Consider the following 21,668-nt stretch of genomic DNA (forward strand, 5'->3'; position numbering starts at 1 on the left):
ACATACCCATCGATACAAACTGCATACTTCGTTTTGCTGCCTGATATAATTTGAGCACCGAAAATCGGTGTATGCAGGTGATCAGCGATGCCACCACCTCGTTGTATAACTTAGTCTTTCGCGCAGAGGAGTCCCCACTGATCTGGATTATTATGCCAGCCGAACTGTGTAACAGCCTTTCTCAGATCAACGCCTCTTCCAGGCAGCGGCACGTCGTCGTCAGCTCCGAGCGGCCGCGAGATTAGCCGAGCCTTCTGTCGGGCGAGCCGTCGTCCGCTACTGCATCATCAGCAGTAGTCAGAGAGTTTGAACATGGCGTGGCGGACAGCATGGGCCGCAGTGCTGGTCTGCATGTTCTTCGAACTTTCCCTCTTGGACTGGGTCGTGTGTTCTGATCTTGGAATTATTACGAACTGCCCAGAGAACTGTGTGTGTAAAATACAGACATTTGGCATCGAGGTGGGCTGTCAGAGAAAAAATTTGACATCGGTTCCTATGGATTTAAGCCCTAACACAACCCAACTGTGAGTACATGATGTGTGTATATACTGAATGCGTGAATAGCTGTTAGCTTACTATAGTATTGAGGTACAAGTGAAGGACCCGAGGCCCTGTGTTCGACACTACAGGGCTTTCCACAGAACCATCAATATTGTCAGTTTTCACTGTAAATCGACCCTATTCTATAGACCATTTGCGTTTCCTTAATCATCGTTTTAAGCTTCTGTATGTTTTCCCATGCACGTGTATTCATTCGCGCGCAGACAAGTTTATATGTTAGTGTTTACACTTTTTTTATTAGTAGAAAGATGTATAGAAAGCATTTCGCCGTTTATATAAACATGTTGTGATTACATCAAAGGTATCTAGGCCGATAAACCACCGCTTTGCCATGTATGCTAAGATATTTATTACGCGCGAAGGTTTTGTTTATTCAGTCTGGCTTCACTGCATCTCGTTTTACGGAACTTGTTTGTAACAGTTACACGCCAATTTTAGCCGCTCTACCATGTTTAACGAACGATAGAAAGGTGATTCACACACCCCCCCCCCCCCCCCCCCCCCCCCCCCGCCTCTATAGAAAGCAGTTTCATTAACTTTCCTGTGTAGAATAGGGTAGGGAATGCTGCCATTTTTTTTTTCTTTTTGAATTCTATTTTTAAATTATGATTGATGAGAAAGTGGGATCATATTTTATTATTTAGAACTATTTTTTTTTCTTTTCAAATATTCATATATTAACAACATGTTCTGGGGTAATGCAGGAACTGTTTTTGTGTTTTTTTTTTTTCATCATTCTGAACTATTTGATAACAAATCTCACATAACATTTACACATGTAAACAGTGAAAATTGCTAGAATACATTGCATGTACATCAGGATCTGGGCCAGAGTGAAAATACATCTATCATAATCACATCATAATATCATAAATCACATCTAACATGTTTCTTCAAAACCAAGTACTGAGTCTTGTATTTCAAACAAAATAAAAGTTGCTTCAGTAATAGCTGGGATCACTGATTGCCCACAAGTGAACCATAGATGGTCTCATTGTATAAATAATCTGGGGCCAGTTTCACAAAGTGACATTTTTTATCGCACATTTGTCACATGATATTTTGTACGTCACTATAAATGCACCATTGTCCAATGTGTGTGATTATTGTTCATGGACAACATCTTTGTGAAACTGGGCCCTGATCTCTTTCATGCAATTTAGTAAAATTTGCCCTGTATTCACCCTCCCACCTTGGTTCAGTTACAAGAACTGAACAACAACAAATTTGTATGAGAAGAGTATAAGGTGTTGGAGATGGGCTGTAAACAAAACTGATGGACTGAAATGCTGGGTTTCTTCACTGCACATCTCCATATTATACATGACATTTAAGTAACATTTTACCAGGTGTTCTTGTCTAGTTAGCTTTTCATTCTGTTCACTTGTAATTGTATTTATTAGAATCGTCCATTGTAAACTCAGATAGTTTTCATATATACACTGTAAGAAAGTTTTTCTCATAATTCTCAAGAAAACATACATATTGTTATTCCTCGGCAGGTATACAATTGCCATTATTGTGAAAATTATTTAAGCTGTGGCGTAAAGTAAGTTAGATTCATTTTCATAAAGCCTATGACATATTTATGTCCGACATAATGCGATAATGATATTATGCGATGCATGTTAGCGATACCATAAATGATCTAAAATTTTGTCCTCAAAATTAGAGGCAAATAGTCATGTATTACCTAGTTTTGGTGCTTCAACTTACCTTTTGTCGGAAGAAGCTCAAAACACTGTTCTAAGATCTATATACCTCTCAGAATGGAGCATGCTTAGTTGCATGGTTGAAACTTAATCACATGGTTGAAATCTTGGGTCATTTACCGTAATTTACTAAAAATCCTATGTGCAGCATTTTTTTTTTTTAGATTTGTACACGTGGTTAAAGTGATTCTGCGAAGGAAAAGTTTACATTGTTGAAAGGAGAAACCATACTTGTTTACTTAATTCAGATCATGAAAAGGATATTACAAAATCCATTATATGCACAGTGTGTTAGAGGATCAATATATTAGATTTGTCAATCCTTTCATTCACGCGATACATATGGATTATTATTTATTATTAGATTTTCCCAGCAATTTTTAAAGTAAATACCACTTTGGTATCATATGTGCATTGACTAAACGATGAAAGTAATGCCAGCAAATTGTCTGTATCACAGTGTTATGTTTTAACATTTAAAATTCTATAGTTCATCACATACAGCAGAGAAAGTCGTGTGAGATGCTGCTGACCTGCCATTAGCATTGTCTTCTAGGCTGGCTGTTATTAACAGTTAGTTATCCGCAGGTCTTCTGTATGTCAGCTTGACAAATGCATGGTGCTCACCTTCAGCTAGATTATCTCAGTGGACGAGCTGATAACATCTCGGAACTATAACACTGTGGTGTGGTGATAATTAAAGCTTAGATCCGGATAAAGAAGATAACATTGATGATATTTTAAACTCAAATCCCTTTGTCAGATTCATACCTGTACGGGCTTGTGTCTTAGGCTGTCCTTTAGAAAATCTTTGTTTCACACAATGTGACCGTGTCAGTGTATAACAAGAAAATTATTGTACATGGAGGTAGGTTGGGATTTGTTTTTAACTTCTTTAAGAAACTTTATGAAGCCAAATTATATCAGGAGTGAAAAATGAAAAAACATTTCCTGGAGAAAATCGAGAAAAAAAAACCCCCCATTTGAATAGAATTTAGTGGGTGAGAAGGGTTTAAGCAAAACGAACATATTTTTAAAGATGGCTGTAATATGGGCTGTGGTTTACATCTGAAGCTCTGCATACACGGAGCTTAAAACCCAACTTGACTGTTGCGTCGGGTCTTAAGCACTCGTGTATGCAATATAATGGTGCACTGGAATGATTTTGTACTCCAGACATCATGTTTGTCAATGTTATGGGTATCAGCGGCTGGGACTAACTACATGTGTGGACAACGACTTGAGTTGATTTGTGTCTTAAGCTCTTTTGTATATGCCAAGCTTTATAGTGACTGAAGATGTTGTCTATAAGCTATCACATATCTGCAGATGTACTATACAAGTGAATTTATCTGAATTTTCATCCACCATGCAAAGATATAAATAGAAGTTCTGGTGTGTATACCAGTGCCATAGCCAAGGGGTTAAGGTGCTTGTCTTTCAGTCACTAAGGTGCTTGTCTTTCAGTCACTAAGGTGCTTGTCCTTCAGTCACTAAGATGCTTGTCTTTCAGTCACTAAGGTGCTTGTCTTTCAGTCACTAAGGTGCTTGTCTTTCAGTCACTAAGGTGCTTGTCTTTCAGTCACTTAGATGAAAGTTGGTTTATAATCCGTTGGCTTAATTCTTGACTTTCTGGGACAAAGAATTTGTGGCTTCCCGACTCTTACTATTTGTGGCTGGCAATAAGCAAAGTCGACGATGCTTGAATCACTGTGCAGTCAAACTTTCTGGCCTTTTTTCTACCCATATGGTTTGGCATATCTTCACAGCACACCTGGGAATTAAAACTTATCTTTATATCCTGCCACTGAACTTCAGTTTCCATGGGCACTCCACTTTCCTTCCCCGTACATGCCATGAATCTAAGAGCTGTTGTATGTTACGTGAAAAAATTTCAGTTTGGCATTTCACAATCTAATAAATACACAAGCAAATAACTGAAAATGTTAAAACTGAAAACTGAGTTAATTCGCTGTTGTTTCCAGGTACAATTTGTGTTATTTTGCTTAATTTGAGAAGAGGTTTGACAATTATTCAATGTATTGAAAAGGCTATATGCTGGAGATTTTTGGTAAAAAATTCATTCAGCACAAATCCAGTCTGACTTTGCTATTGTCTTAGAATAGTCCAAATATTTACTCTCAGCCATGTCACCATTCAAAATCTGTAAAGGTCCTAAAATTTAAAATGTTACCCTGTTACCCTAATACTTTTCGCTTATGAAAGAGCAACTTTCACTGCAATTTATACACATTTTTAAAGTTGATTTTGGAGACAAAACTATATTAGTTTGATAAAAAGCATAATTTTATCATTCAATGCAGAAAAATGCCTCCAGAATATGCCTAAATAAGCACCTTGCAAACATTAATAGAATTACAGTAATACAGACATGACAGAAACTTTCATTTCATTAGTGTTTATGGATTGTTGGCCAAAAATCTCTGGCATATAGTCTGTTTGATTTCAGCAAGGCAAACGCCACATCCCATATACAGTGTATTAAGTTCATATTTATCATGGATATAATCTACCCTGGAGGGTTGGTGCAAATTGATGTTTTTCACATAAACAGACACAATCACTATATATATTTCTCTATCATCTATTTTATTCCTTCAAATTAATTGAACTGTGTTTGTGGATGCTCATCTGAGATATGATTAGATTACAGATATATGGCAAAAAATTGTCTATATCACTCTTTTTCTTTTTTTTTTTTTAAATATTTGCTGTTGCATTTGTGTCAGAGAAGAAAAAAAGCCGGGCGACATGCAGAGACGGAATTGGCCTGTGCTACAGTATTTGTTGACATTAAGCCACCTATTGATTGCATTAAGGCGAAAAATTGTGTTGGCGATGAACTGGCGCTGCATCCAGACGCGGTGTGTAACGCGGTCTGTTGTCAGACCACGTTCAGGTGCTTAGTGCTCAGACTGGGTCTGATTTAGGTGATGTCATCTGAATTATCTGGAGAGCTTGATTACTACATGTAGATAGCAAGACCTTCTCCAAGTGGCTCTAACATGCACTCCTTCACCCCAACCTGCCCATAGTGCTGCTCGATCATGCTTGTCTATAATCATTAACCTGACCAGTTTATACGAAGTATTTCCTCACATATTGTATGTACATGTAGAATCAAATATGGCTGGCTGAGTTTATCATGTTATGTACATTTGATATCTCCCAATTCGAGTGACCTTTCTCCAGGATGCTGGGATTTAATTATTCTCTTCAATAGAAAATGAACAAGGTTACTTTAATATGCGTGCATGTTGTCTATAATTCAGTTTGTCTTGCACATTTACAGTTACCAAAGACTGGTACTATGTGGTACCATAATTGTTGCTGCCTCGCTTGGCGCTCAGCTCTGAGAGACTATGATAAGGTTGGCCTGGTGTCAGTATAATGTGACTGGGTGGAGTGTCATGTCTGGTATCTTCAGCATGATACTTCTGTGGCGGCAGCACTGTGGTGGCATGGACTGGCCTTGCCACAAGAACACACAACAACACACATGTAATGACTCCTCGTTTTCACAAGACTAAAAAACTTTTAGGTACGACGTTAAACCTAAGCATACATACATGTACATAGACATATATACAAAGTGATAATGTTAAACAGTTTGTATACATTTTAACAATTCTGCAATTCACCCACCCACAGGAGACCTGTTGCCACGCAGAGTCATGACACCAAACATGACTCCCCACCCACTGACACCCAGTCTCAGTCTTCTGACACCAAGCATGACTCATTCTGACGCCATAACACGGATGTGATGCTAGTATGCCAAAAATGAACTCCACTCCCAGTCATAATGTTCAGATAACAGGCATAATCCCCCATCCAGTCGCAATATTCTGACACCAGACGTGACGTTCTATCCTCTGACACGTAGTCGCATTATCCTGACACCAAATATGATGCCCCATTCACCCATAATATATTCTAAGTGACACAATACATGATGCCCCATCTAACCAGTATCCCTGACACCAGACAAGACACACCCAATATTTGGATACCAGACATGCCATCCAACCCAGCCAACCCAGCCAACCACAATATCCTGACGCCAGACATGACACTCCATCTAGTCGGTATTCTGACACCAGTTATGACACTAATCCAGTCACAGTATTCATCCATTCATAAAATTCTGAAAATGACACCTTAGCAGTCAGAATATAATTAAACACCACACATGATGCCCCACCAGGTCAGTATTCTGACACCAGTTTTGAACCCCACCCAGTCACAGTATTTAAACACCAGGCATAATGCCCCACCCAATGAGTATTCTAACAACAGTTATGACACCCCACCCAGTCATGGTATTCAGAGACCACTCATGATGCCTCACCCATTCAGTATTCTGACACCATGGAAATGAGACACCTCACCCAGTGATGGTATTTAGACACCAGACATGACCCACCCAGCCTATATTTCTAACACCAGAACTTTGACCATTTTGCAAAGCTCCAAGGATGCATGTAAATCTTCCAAGACTGCCAGTTTCAGTGGGCATAAAGGTATATGTTCAGTGTGTGACCATGCATCTGCAATGATCAAGTCCACAATTTGATACTAGGTGGATGCTTTATTTGACTACACGGTAGTGATAAGCAGGGTCAAATAAGTCAAATAAGCCTATAATTTGGGCGAAAATCAAGTATTAGGCAGCTTAATTGCAAAGACATTGATTCAGTGAAAAGAAATATTGATTCCCTCATTTTCAAATTTAGCTCGTTAGCCATGCAGCAATTTTCATTATGATTGTGGTATAAAAGTATTTTGACACCATGCGGACATACCTTTTGCTGCCTCAGGTTTAAGCCAGATTATCATTTAAACCCAGTAATTATTCTCTTGTAAATACATGATTACTAACTACACTACCAGATTGCCTACAATTGTCACAATTAAATGAACAGTAGACAACACAACTTGGACCTGAATTACTTCAGGTGAGAAAGATTCTTCATCATTACAAATTTTATGATCACTAGTCATAATGTTCTGTCACTCTATTGACTCTATTCTCATCAATGCGGAAACATCAGGCTTTCAGGAACTGCCTTTTGAATTAGGATTAGCCAGAATTTTGCTTAATCATGGTCTCTCCACAACATGGCTGAAATATTGCACGTGTGGCATTAAGCCATAATCATTCATTTATAATCATTACTATCGAAACTGGGATTGCAAGCATTGCATTAAATATGTATCAAAGCAGGAAGCAAAATATAATTGTGTACAGGATTGTTATTTTCACAGAATGACTTTGGCTTTGTGGTATATCTTAATAGGAGCTGATTATTGAATTGTAACCATAGACTTAATTATTTTTGCCTTTGAGACAGCCATGAATCCGGAACTATTTGTGTGAAGTAACACCAAACTTTCAGAAGAAGTGGCATATAAGTTGGAAGGGATTTTACTTTTTTTCTGGCTAATTAATGAAAAAGATAAGGATTTTAAGGCAATTGACAGTAAGAGAAGAAAAAAAAAAGAGGGTCAGTTGGATTATATATCCTGAACGAACCTACACATATCTTTAATGATAGCCTGATCAGCAAACTGTGCCCAAAAATGTAGCAGTGAGTTAAGAGATTTAGTTATACAGCTGTGTACATGTGCCTTAGGGAAAATGGAACCCATGATTAACGACCTCACAAATGGATTATTAAATTAACCTTTTACCTGATTGCTCCAGGTTTACAATTATCATTTTGTGTTGACCTGACATCCAGTGGAAAGAAATGCCCTATGATTGCAACTGCAGTGAGGTGCTTATGTTGGATTATTTATCACTAAGCAATCTGATTTGACATGCCCTGATTGCTTAAAAGTTTATTTATAAATAGCTATAAAACATGCTTTATGATTCATATATTTATACTGATGTGAAAGCAAAGATTGCCTGCAATGATATTTACATTGTATGCTGTACCGTTTGATATTTTGGACATACCACTTGGCATTGGTGCTGTTCATGCACAACATCATATTTGTGCTGTACCACGTATTGTTTTTGTGTACATACTGCTACATGATGATGGTGATGTACCACACGTTGTTTTTGTGTACATACCACTACATGATGATTGTGATGTACCACGTATTGCTTTTGTGTACATACCGCTACATGATGATTGTGATGTACCACATATTGTTTTTGTGTACATACCGCTACATGACGTTTGTGATGTACCACGTATTGTTTTTGTGTACATACTGCTACATGATGATTGTGATGTACCACATATTGTTTTTGTGTACATACTGCTACATGATGATTGTGATGTACCACATATTGTTTTTGTGTACATACCGCTACATGACGTTTGTGATGTACCACATATTGTTTTTGTGTACATACCGCTACATGACGTTTGTGATGTACCATGTATTGTTTTTGTGTACATACTGCTACATGATGATTGTGATGTACCACATATTGTTTTTGTGTACATACCGCTACATGATAATTGTGATGTACCACATATTGTTTTTGTGTACATACCGCTACATGATGTTTGTGATGCACCACATGTGTGTTAAATGTACTGTATAATGCTTGAGCTGCACCATGTCCTATTTGTACTGTCCATACCACATTAGTTTGTGTTGTGCCATATATGGAATTTTTGTACGTCTCTGTATTTGTACCATGTGTAAAAACATTTCATGTTTGTGATTTTGTGTCATCTTACACTAAAGTCATTTGTTTAAAGTGAATGACCCATGTCAAAAGTATATCAAAAAGGGATATCTAAATTTAACTGAACAGAGTACTGTCCAACACATAGAGAGAAGGGTTGACAGAGAGCTGCATTATTTCTGATAAAAATTGGAAAACTTTACATTTGAAATCCTGTAATTACATGAAACATAAAGCACAAAAACAACATAACAAAAATATTTGATTTTTTACTATTAGCATTTTATTTATCAACCAAAAATTTTTGAGGATTTTGGTTTTGTCACTTTCCTTTTTTAGTCAGAGGACTGCAGAGACAAATCTGCAATTATCAGTACATCGTTATCAGTACATCAGTATGGTATAACGTTCCAGAAAAGTTCCAGACACTTTTTAGTAAAACTCAAACTTTTACTGACATAAGAAAAGCCACATGTATTGATGGAATTACAGCTTTCTTGGAATCAAATTTTGGCTGTGTGTACTTTTGTGTGAGGCCTATTTCTGGCCTTGGTGCCATGGTGTGGATTATGGCAACATCAGAGGGTATTCTCTCTAGCCTGATTGGTCCACATGTACCTAGATGGCATCATAACAATCAACGTGAAACTTCCACAGACAATACAGTTGAAACAGTTAATACTCCGGCCTTCTTGATGGTCAGTTGGACATTTGCCTCTATTAAAATATCATTTTTCATCCTAGTTACCAGCTGTGAAAGGTTTTACATAACTAGTGCCACTTTCTTTTAAAGATGCATTTGTGACAAACTGACCAGTACATAGTATGTATTCACATTATATGTTTTTTTATCTATCTATTCTAGTTTCTGAGTGCATCATGGATGAAACTTTCCAATAAAACCATATCCGGCTTTTCTGAAAGTTATTGTGATAATCTTATAATTATAGCATATGTACATGTAAAGAAAATGATGCTGTTCTTTCATCTGCCATCATCCACATACTCATTGTACCTTCTTTACAGCAGATTTACCATGTAGTCAGTATGGTTACACAAAACACTGCTTACTGCATGTTCTGAGTGTAATTTCAAAGTTTATATCAAAATTCAAATTGTGTCACATGTAAGAGTGCCGTTATAGTAAACAGAATTTTGAGGACAAAGCTAGCGTCATTTTAGTGCATAAAATAACACTTGTGCAGTATATCCTCCTATAACTGCATAAATATCCCAGAGGAGAAATCAGCAGAAAAAAACCCAAATTCCCGGTGTAGGCTATGGCATGTGTGCATGTATCTGCTACAGTGTGTGAGTGGTTTTAAATTAATACAGATAGGCAATTTATTTTTGATTGGCATTGGATATTGGACTGAAATTTGACAGTGGTACCTCCACATTTTTCCATTTATACGGCAATCTAGTTCCATTTTATGCCACCTGATGACTTGCTGTAAAGCATGAGTGCATGCATACCTACAAGTACGCCAGTGTCACTCAGATGAATAAAAACGTCTGGTTTTCATATAAGGACGGACATGTAAATGATTAATGCATGCTTATAGGATTGATGAAATGTGAGTGTATCATCTCAGCCAGACTGGCGATTGGTGGGAATGGGGACCAACCAAAACTGGCTGGTAAAATCCAGACATCTGAACATCTCTGACATATATCATCATTATTTAATCTCACCACGTAGCAAGCCAACCACGGCTGTCATTGATTCCTTGTTATTACATGATGTCACACGGCAAGTGCAAACACCAAAAAAAAAAACAATATATATAGACATTTGAAAAAATTTCTTTGTCACTTTCATGCACATTTTTAAATATCTTTTGTGAACTGAAACATTTCTTAGAATAGCTAATTTTCTGGTTTGTTTCTCAGTTTTGTTAAAATTAACAATTTTAATACTCCAGTGAAAATGAAATGAGCACATTGAATTATAATACACAAAATCCAGACTACTGTTTGTCCTTGGGGCTTTTGATCACTTTTAATTTTAACCCCTTTAGAACAATGCTGTCTTTCCATTTTCATATAATCAAACCAGATGCTATATGCTAAGCTTTTATGTCAATATGTTAATAAAGTCTTGATTCGAAGACTGTTAAGCAAAAATCATCCCACCTAGGGCTTAACAGATCATTATTGTCCAATCAGATACTTACATGTTCAAGTTGGCAGAGAAGTTACATGCGAATAGAAAATCTCAGGCATGCCAATCAAATGACATATTTAGCAGGCAACAGATGACTCTAAGAAGTATTTTGACGTCAGATGTTTGACTGCAAATTGGTCAGAAGCTATTGAACTGTTTTTGTTATTTTTGTCCTCAGTTGTAGGGGGTATAGGAAATTCTTGTATAGTTATAAGATTTGATGACCTTTGCCGACATGATGATGGTCAATAGAATAGTTCAGCCGTATGAAGGGTTTGCGATGTATATGTATGCCACTCCAAGACTTCTGTCATGTCGAGTGCTAAGATTACAAAGTCAGTGGTCTAACATCTAAGACAGGATATTGACTTGAGTTGCCAAGCACCAGAATGTATGGAAACCAAAGAATAGATGTTTACACCAAAGAGTAATAGTTTGCTTGTCGTTGTGCCACTGGTGGATTTCATTTTAAAACCACATAAATAGTCATATAAAACACATGATAGTCCTGCATATAATAACACATTCAGGCTCAATCTCTGGGTTTTCATTATTGAGGACCCCCAAAGGAGTATGTGGATGGGATCCTCAAACTGATAAATGAGCTGAAATTTTGCTCAGAAAAAATGTATACATGTATCTCTAAGATATTACTCTTAGTGCTGAAACTCCGTGGCTGAGGAGGTTAGCTTGCCAGTGCGGCGTAATGACTCAGGAGCCTCTCACCAATGTGGTCGCTGTGAGTTCAAGCCCAGCTCATGCTGGCTTCCTCTCCGACCATACGTGGGAAGGTCTTCCAGCAGATGGTCGTGGATTTCCCCCGGGCCCTGCCAGGTATATGGCCGCCAGCCTCAAATCATCACACAACCTCTCAACAACACAGACGCACTATCCGAACCTAGGTGTTTTTCTGATGAGTTTTGCTTCGTTTTCTGAAATAAGTGACAAATGATGTAATTATTGAATTGAATGAGTACAAATTTTCATTGGTCGAATTGGAAATGTTTGTTCATTTATTTTCAAAATAATTTACATGTAATTACACAGAAGCAGCTAGTGCATTGCCCACCAGATATAAAATAACAGAAATTTGCAAATAATCTGACCTCACTGTTTGTGAGGAATGGAGGACTAAAGAGCTCTGCACATACCAGAAACAGTACCTACAAGGCTACGAGTCTCCACGGGCAATATGCTTTTGTATAACGACAAGCAGAGAAACAAGTTTATTGCTATTGGTGCCTGTACTATAGCACTCTTTGGGATGTTTTTGACTTGTAGGTCAGTGACCTCAGAAATACCTGTCAACTCATATTAATCATCTACCGAGGAATACATGTAATAGATTTCTACCCACAGAGGCTTAATTCATTCAGGATTCAGCATTTTGGATTTCAAGTGGTTTGGCAGTCCCTTCTGGCAATCAAATGTCAGTTGTGCAGGAGAAGAAATTGGGATCACCTTAAATCATGTTCTTTGATATCTTAAGAGGAATTGGCGAGATTAACCATCAGTTGAGAGGGTGTCCACACCCACCACTGTATTCTGAAGCCATATGATGACTGATTAAAACCAGAGAGGTGGCCTCCGTGGCTCAGCTGGTTAGCACGCCAGGAGCCGGGAGCCTCTCACCAATGCAGTCGCTGTGAGTTCAAGTCCAGCTCATGCTGGCTTCCTCTCCGGCTGTAAGTGGGATGGTCTGCCAGCAGCCTGCGGATGTTTGTGGGTTTCCCCCCGACCATAATGCTGGCCGCCGTCGTATAAGTGAAATATTCTTGAGTACGCCGTAAAACACCAACCAGTTAAAATAAAATAAATAAAGCAGAGAGTGTATGGTTTTGAATTTGCTTGGGCATAGGTGGATATATGCACAGAATCAGTCATACTGTGGGACAAACTAAAGTACACTTTATGTTTATAAAAGAACGTTGCAAATTGAATTCATTTATAGCAATTTAAGGTTATTTTTCTTTGTTTTCGACTTGAAATTATTCTTGAGTCCATGTCAAGGTTCAGGTTTCTAAAATATGCACAAAAACAGCTGAATTTTGGATGACTGACGAGTCTTGGAATTAATGCTTTATAAAGAGATAATGCTGTTATTCACTGCATATACGTGTATATATATGTATTTGTAGGTGTAGTGTTACATGTCTTACAAACAATTCCTTCCCATCTTGTGTGGTAATTCAGTTGGTAGGCGGGGCCTCCATGGCTGAGGTTGTTAGCGTGCCAGTGCGGCACAGTGACCCAGGGACCTCTCACCAATGCGTTCGCTGTGAGTTCAAGTCCAGCTCTGATGTGCTGTCTCCCTCGTCTGATGTACATGGGAAAGCCTGACAGCACCATGTGGATGGTTGCTGGTTTCCCCAGGGATCTGCCTGGTTTCCTCCCAACATGATGCTGGTAGCAGGCATATAAGTGGAATATTCTTCAGTACACCTTAAAACACCGAGCAAATTAAATAAATAAATAAATAAATAAATAAATCAGTTGGTAGGACGATGGGACTAAAGCTGTGAGTTTGAGTCTCACTGTAAGAAGTGATTAGAAATTCAGTATTCAGCATGTTCAAAATCAGTGTATACTGTGGTGTAGATACATGTGTGCAATGTCCCTGCACTGCCTCCATGAGGTGACAATAGCTTTCACCAGGAATCAAGTGCAAAATGCTTAAATGCTGATGAGGTGCACTTTATCTGCACTTCCAAGCTAAAATGACTAATAAGTCACTGTTTTTTCCCAGAAAACACAATAGGAGGAATGAACCATATACTGTACTACACACCTTGATAGGCCAGATAAGTGCTCATTCAAGCATTGTTTCGCTATATGAAAGTCAGAGACAACTTTTGGCCAAGGCATTGGAATTTTGCAGACACCATTCTCAGAACTCCATTGTGGAGTCCTTGTATGAAGCAACTAGTTTTACGATTTGCTAATTAGCACAGACTTCAACGGTTGGCTGAGTGTCACACACAACATCCCATGAGATCTTCAAAGTCTGGACTTGTCCATGTCTTGAAGGCATGCATAGGAACTCTTATTCATTGTGGTCATGCCAGACAGAAAGGTTAGTCTTGGATCAGGTCCAGAAGTCTTTAATATGTGTAATAAGCAACGTGTTTCACTTCAAGCCTGCGCGGAAATTTATCAGGATGTATATGTTCTAGGCATAACTACAAGAACATGCTTTTGGTGAAGTTTGTGTGGTGTTTGTGGTCAGTTGCCAACACAAACCATCCATAATGGAACAATTTATTGGGTTCACTTCTTAAATATTAAAGAACTTCTAAGTCTGAATAACACGAATGGTTCCAGGAGCCTGAACATATTGAAGCCCTTAAGGCATGAACGATTTGAAGCTGAGAATTGTATCAAAGAGTTTAATCTTTCAAACCGTAATACTCGGTTTAAATTAACCATCAAGTGCAAATTTTGTAATCTTCTTACCATCGTGTTACAGGGTTTTGTGATTGTAATATTTTGAACAAGACAACCCAGAAATCATTTGATGTAATATTTAAAATAGTGAATGATCACAGCAGACAATCACACCAATAACCAGTAAAAATGCAATTCTCAAATTCAGGAAACTTGCCATAAAAAATTCTAGTCTTAGTGTATCATGTATCTTAATGTATGATGCTTTCATTAAGTAGCATTAATGCATCTACCCTTTTGGTACATTGTTACGACTGGAAGTCCTTCTACTTTCTGATGGTTTCTAGTGGATTATTTCTGAGAGTACTATGGTATGTATTGTTGAAATTTATTCCTAATTAAAATTAAGTAGGAAATGGTACCCAAAGTTGAAAGGTAACTTTATTTATCCCTGCAGTTTTTGCATGATACCATTACTCCTCAACAATAAAATTGTAACTCTTATTCTGGTTGTGCCCTTTTGTTCACCGTGGACATATATCACATGTTTTATGGCAGTTCTGGGTAGATCGTGGTAATGAAGACCATGCACTTTTTCCAAGTTAACACAGATAAGTTTTGCCTCAACTCAGAAAAACCTCTCGCTTCTAAGAAATTCACCCAGTTTCAAATGTTAATCAATATTGGTTATAAATCTTGGACAGGAAAATTGCTCGTTATTTACTTATATGAACTCAAATACGATGAGACGTAGTAATTATTTATCAGTTCTGTTATCATTATTGATTCTTCTTTTTCTGATTTCCCTCGCATGACACATAGGCAGTGAAAAACATTATGCCTTCAGAGAAAGGGGAAAATTGCAACAATACATGCTTATAACCGTTAAACATGCATTGGTATATGTAACACTTAACAACAAAGGAAGAGACCACCTTTAAATAAAGCATGCATCATGATCAAGGCAATTTTATGAATATGATGTCTTTATTTATATATTTTGTCTCATGCCGTACATGGGAAGGTCTGTCAACAACCTGTGGATGGTTGTGGGCTTTCCTGGGCTCTGCCTGGTTTCGTCCCACCATAATCCTGGAATAAGCAAAATATTCTTGAGTACAGCGTTAAACACCAATCAGATAAATAAATAAAAATATATTTTGTGCAGTGTAAAAAAATGTTAAAAAAAAACTATGGAAAACTAGAAATTTTGGAATCAGCATGAAATGGGCTTTAAGAGGGCACACACTTACTTAAGGAGGCCTGTTCCTATCAGATTCGTCCCACTATCTTGTCCATAGACTTTTCTCAGCATTAGGTCATGCATATTAGGGTCCCAGGGTAGAGATATTTATAGGCTTTCTGTTTAATACGCATATTCATCACACAATTACCAAGTGTGCTTTCTCTCTGCGAAGGCTGTTTGAAACGTGTTAAAATATGGCATTTCTGAAAAGGCACTTAAAGTCAGTTCTTCTGGAAGAATTGAAAATATTGTTGCGTATTGTTGAAGAATATGAAGATTGATCCAACTTAGGCCATTTTGATTTGAATTAAAAGCCAGAAATGTGAACATCAAAAGCACTACGAAAAGTTATTTGGCAGGCATAATGACAACCTGGCATTATAACTGTCACAGATATACAAAGAAATGATGTATATTTATCGCATTACACAAATGCAAAAAGCATGTTAGTGACTCATGGTAAAGTATAACAGCCATGAATGCTTTGCCAATCGTGACATTGGTGCTGACATTTACCCTTAAAATTCTTTAGTCATCAACAAGATCAAGGAAAAGTAGAACAGCCATGAATGCTTTGCCAATCGTGACATTGGTGCTGACATTTACCCTTAAAATTCTTTAGTCAACTACACGATCAAGGAAAAAGTAGAACAGCCATGAATGCTTTGCCAATCGTGACATTGGTGCTGACATTTACCCTTAAAGTTCTTTAGTCAACTACACGATCAAGGAAAAGTAGAACAGCCATGAATGCTTTGCCAATCGTGACATTGGTGCTGACATTTACCCTTAAAATTCTTTACTCAACTACAAGATCAAGGAAACGTATAACAGCCATGAATGCTTTGCCAATCGTGACATTGGTGCTGACATTTACCCTTAAAATTCTTTAATCATCTACAAGATCAAGGAAAAGTATAACAGCCATGAATGCTTTGCCAATTGTGACATTGGTGCTGACATTTACCCTTAAAATTCTTTACTCAACTACAAAATCAAAAGTTGACGTGAAGTAAGTATGTATATCTGTGATAAACTAGGCTGGAGCACATACATGTAACATGGCTGAATATTGTATTGTACATGTACTTATAAGTAAAAAAAATAGAATAGTTTCATGTCAGCCTGTATTAGAAGTTAAATACATGTAAAATGTAAATACATAGAGTTTTGACAAAGTGCCTGTCATCATTGAGATGTTCAGACATTCTAAAACTCCTGATCTTAAGAAGTCAAGTAGAGTAGATATCTATATACATGTATGCTTGTTTGTTGTCGTTTACATGTGTACATACATGTGTAAAAAAAAAAGTCAGTTGAAAAACATGTAAGAGTCTGCAATACATTCTTCACTTTTCAATGTTAAGATGTCTTAGGACTTGAACCTTTTAATGATTCTGATTTTTAACAATATGAAAATGTTCCCATAAGAAGGATACTCATAATAAATCAGGTCTTGAAATGTTAAAGAATGTTGTTAGCATTATTACCCTTTTCTTCCCCATGGAAAAATCCAATATGGGAGTGTTTGTTCCCCAAAACTTTTATTTGCAAATATTTCTACACATGTATTAAATTTTGTTTACAAACTGCCCAGATTAAGAGATCACAGGGTTTGATTATCAAATGATACAGACTGGCCCGGTCTTGATGCATTCTTCAGAAAGAATAACCCTTCCAAATAGTCAAATAGCCTAAAATTAATTAAAAAAATAACAGAATTCTGCTTCATGTAGGACATAAAACTTTGATGGATTTCTTATGTTCAAAATGAGAGACCAATGGAAATGTGATGATTACAAATTTTTCAAGTTTAATGCAGTTGGTCTACAACTATTTGCTCCATTAAAATCAGGAATATTTTTTTCACAGTAATTTGATTAATTCTTCTAAGAAGTTGAATAAAGGAATATTTTTTTTACCCATGTGGTGGGTAAAGTAAACAAGCTAAGAGGACAAATATTGTACAAAAATCCTTGGAAGGAATTCTCAATCATCATTGACAAGCAGGTGTAGTTGACATCAGAACACTCAGAACAAAATGAGTGACAATGCCACATTACACAGACACTGCGCTAAAACTGTGCTGGGGAGTGAACAAAAGCAAAAAAAAAAGGGTACATATTTGATGTTTCCTGAAGAGAGCCTTGACCTTAAGTTGTTTTCTAGTCTGTGGGGAGAGTTTGCCAGCTGGAGAGCCCCCCATGACACTATCAGGCTGTGATACCTGTCAACCCCTCGCTGCCTGAACCCTCCACTATAGACATACACGTCCAGGCGATAAGACACACAGCATGCCGGCCAGGTTATTTCAGTAACCGATTTAGAGGAGCTGTTTACCTAGCACAGCCTTAAAATTCCCCCCCCCCCCCCCCCCCCCACTCCACCCCCAAACCTGGACTCAATTTGAATAGCAAGCAAAAGGGGCAACGTATACAGGTACATGTATGTTCTTGAAAAAGAAAGGAGCCTGGCATACGTATAGGCTGTAGCTGCCACAATCTCCAGCTAGTTCCGTATTGACACTGAGCTTGGGGCACATTTTCCTAGCCTGTGCCACAGGGTGTTTATCAAACGATTTTACCTGGCCGAAGTCCGGTACTCACTCACTTCATATAAGTCCTGAGGGAGGGAGGGAGGGAGGAAGTTTTACCTTGTTTACTAGCCTTATTAAGTGCATGTTGTGAAAATAAAGCAGCCATATTAGGTGTAATTAATAAACCCAAATGCCAGAAACAAATTTTTTTCACATCTGAGATTTGTTGACATGATATTGGTTGTATTTGTATCATTTTGTTTGTCTTGAAATATAGTATATGTCACTTATAAGTGAAGGGTTGCTTATGTATATTGCTGTTGTGATGGAACCAGGAAACACAACTTTACTTTATTCTTCAGGGGGTATCTTTGTAAATTATTATAAATGCTTGTTTCCATGTACTTATTGTACCTCACTGAAGTCCTTATACATGTATAGCCAGTATATCAATAAAAGTCCATTAAATGAATCCTGTAGAAGTCTTCCCCCGGGTTCGTGAGTACGCCGTAAAACACCAATCAAATAAGTAAATATTATACGTTCACCCGTTACCTAAATAAAAACTGATACAACTGTTACTGTACACTTTAAACATTCATTTGTGTTTTGTTGTTATAAGCATGTGTCCCCTTTGTTTACTGTACATGTATTGTATGTACCCTAGTAACCCAGGCTCTTGTTGCAGGCCTACAAACTTGAGGTGAACAATTACACTCCCTCACCATCGCACATCTGAAACAAAATTAATTACACACATTAGATAACTAAGAATGTAAGGAGAAGCATGAGCCTAGGTGTGCAAATCCGACTTCTTTGTCTTTTGTATAAGGGATTGTGATAACCACACACCTGACCTTAATAGTTTATTTTAGGATGAGTCCTAGAAATTGCTTGATATTTCAATGTTAAAGGTCATATTCCGTATTGTTTGAAATGAAATCATAATTAACGAAAGCCATCAAATTAGTATTCCTTAAAAATCCACATTGAAAGTAATGGCAGTTATAAGCTGAATGGCCCAGAAAACATAAGATGCAAGTCCTTGAAAACTGGAACCTGGCTAAGACTGTTGAGTAGTGATGTGTAGTTTTTGAGAGAATTATTTTTCCTGCTTCTTTGTACACATTTTTATTTCATTATTTTATTATTTATTTTCCTTTTTATTTCAATTTTTGTCTTTATCAGATTTTAAAAATGTTCATGTTTAAAGTTTTAGCATTATATGGTTTCGAATAATTTCTTATAAGAATTTTTTGGAAGGTAAAATGACATACATGAATTCAGATATACAGATTCATTCACATAGCCTGTGAGTAGACATGTAATGTATGTTTTCTGGTGCTGAGTATGCGTGCTGAGTATGCGTGCTGAGTATGCGTATATTTGTGTTCACTTTGTAAGAATATAATTCAGATGTCACATGTTTAACTTGTACATTAGTACACATGAACTTGTAAATCCAACCCATAGAAATCTGTATATCACATAAAATAATTCTCATAACTGCAGAGTACTGTCTAGATGTACATGTATATGTATAAGTAAATATAGATGCCTGATGGTACATGTGCACTCATTCACAGATATAAGGTGACATACTGAGTATAATTAAACGGTAGGATTGATGAATAGTCTCATTTCCAGTGTGTCAGATACAAGTCTAGTTTTAATTGGTAGGCTGATCTGGTAGAAGGGATCCCGTAAGATTGCCACATCCATGACCGTAGAATTGTTCTCTGTGACTTAGCACAAGGGTGATGAGGCCAGTGACAGGATGAAGGACAGAGTGTTCATCACCATCCAGTCAATAAGAGACAAAATCCTGTTTGATGAAGCGAAAGGTTTCTCTCAAAAACTGAGACGAATCCCGCGTGGGTTTTCCTGACTGTAAACTTCAGCTCACTTCAGTTCTCATTTACTTTTCAAGGTACAATGTATATTTTATCGATCCTCGTCCCTATGTCTTTATAGAGCTCAGGGGACTCCTCGTTAAGTGGCACAATGGTTGAAAGTGGACGGAGACAGAAGTGGAGCCGTCGGTCAATCTGGGACACTCCTGCCAATATTGAGTGTTCTGTTTGCCGGGCTGGACGTCTTCTGATACCATCTTGCGGTTGTTGTTAATCAGCCCGCATGTGATTGCCGGCAATCCCCTTAATCTACACAAGGGTTCGCAGGCCAGCAGCTGATCGTTGTCTTCCTATTGGATGGCTTGCTTGGCCTTTTAACTTCATTTAATGCCCCTTTCTTCAGCAACTGCTCTTCAGCGGTGCCCTGAAGATAAAGTGGTTTGGAAATGTATGCCAAGTCATTCAGTTTTCTTGACAGTTGTTAACAGGGTGTGTTTCATCCGGTTTAGGACATAGGAATACTAAGCAATTGATGTTCAATAAGAAATATGCATTGGATTATACAGCAAATTGTCGATAGCTGCTTGCCTAAATGTATGATGTAGCACAATTCATATTTTCTTGAGTGTTTATGGCAGCCTTTCTAAGCCCGAAGGCTCTGGCAGGCAATGGGTGTTACACATAATCAAAGCCAGATATTTGCTCATATAAGATTTTTGCCCAAGGATAAATACAGGTAAATTGGTCTCAGTATGCATACTGGCTGAAGCATATTTTATTCTATGGTGGCCATTTCTGACTTCAGTGGGACCAGTGACATCACATAAGGTTTTTGCTATGTAACACACCTTAGACTACTACATTTCATCATTCCAGATGCATATTCATATAGATCTGTGATTGCATTCACTGATTTGACCTTTAAACAAATTATTTGAGTGATGTAATTGATACCTTTCGGGTCAAAACAGACTAGTGAAGAATCTGATCTTTTAACACAATTTTACTGGGTTTCTAACAAAATAAATCCAACTATTTTTATGCACACTTTTTAATGGTCTATCATCTGATATATACTTCATTTTAGAATGGTCTTTGCCTTTAAGTAGGACTGATCAAATTTGTACACACTTTCTTTAGTATCTGTATTGAACTGATTACTGTTTAGTGCGCCTGCACTATGTACCGGTATAGCTTATGTTATGCCTGGAGCATCAGTATCATTGTCCAATAACAGGGATAGCATTTTCATAGGCATCCTCACCAGCCAATCTAGTTTTTAAACCCTTCAATTTGCTGAAGATTTGATGGTGAAGAGTGTGGTTTTTGGCAGGCAGGCCGCCGACTGCCATGTTACAGTCCCCCAGCCACATACATGTAGCTTGGCTCAGTTGGTTAGCACGCTAGCGCAGCGTAATGACTCAGGAGTCTCGCACCAATATGGTGGCTGTGAGTTCAAGTCCAGGTCATGCTGGCTACCTCTCCGGCCGTAGGCCCCTACGTGGGAAGGTCTGCCAGCAACCTGCGGATGGC

The 21,668-nt window shown here is 37.7% G+C and overlaps 1 protein-coding gene across 1 annotated transcript in view; it reads left to right on the top strand.

Annotated features, from left to right (window-relative positions):
• The first annotated feature begins 270 nt into the window (after positions 1-270).
• Positions 271-21,668, top strand: part of LOC135467037 (leucine-rich repeat-containing G-protein coupled receptor 5-like) — a 90,413-nt gene continuing 69,015 nt past the window's right edge. Inside the window, exon 1 of the mRNA XM_064744798.1 lies at positions 271-524. Coding sequence (XP_064600868.1) covers positions 313-524 — 212 coding nt within the window. The 5' untranslated portion in view covers positions 271-312. The remainder of the gene's footprint in view (positions 525-21,668) is intronic.

The sequence above is a fragment of the Liolophura sinensis genome, chromosome 6 (assembly GCF_032854445.1).
Source record: "Liolophura sinensis isolate JHLJ2023 chromosome 6, CUHK_Ljap_v2, whole genome shotgun sequence".
NCBI lineage: Eukaryota > Metazoa > Mollusca > Polyplacophora > Chitonida > Chitonidae > Liolophura > Liolophura sinensis.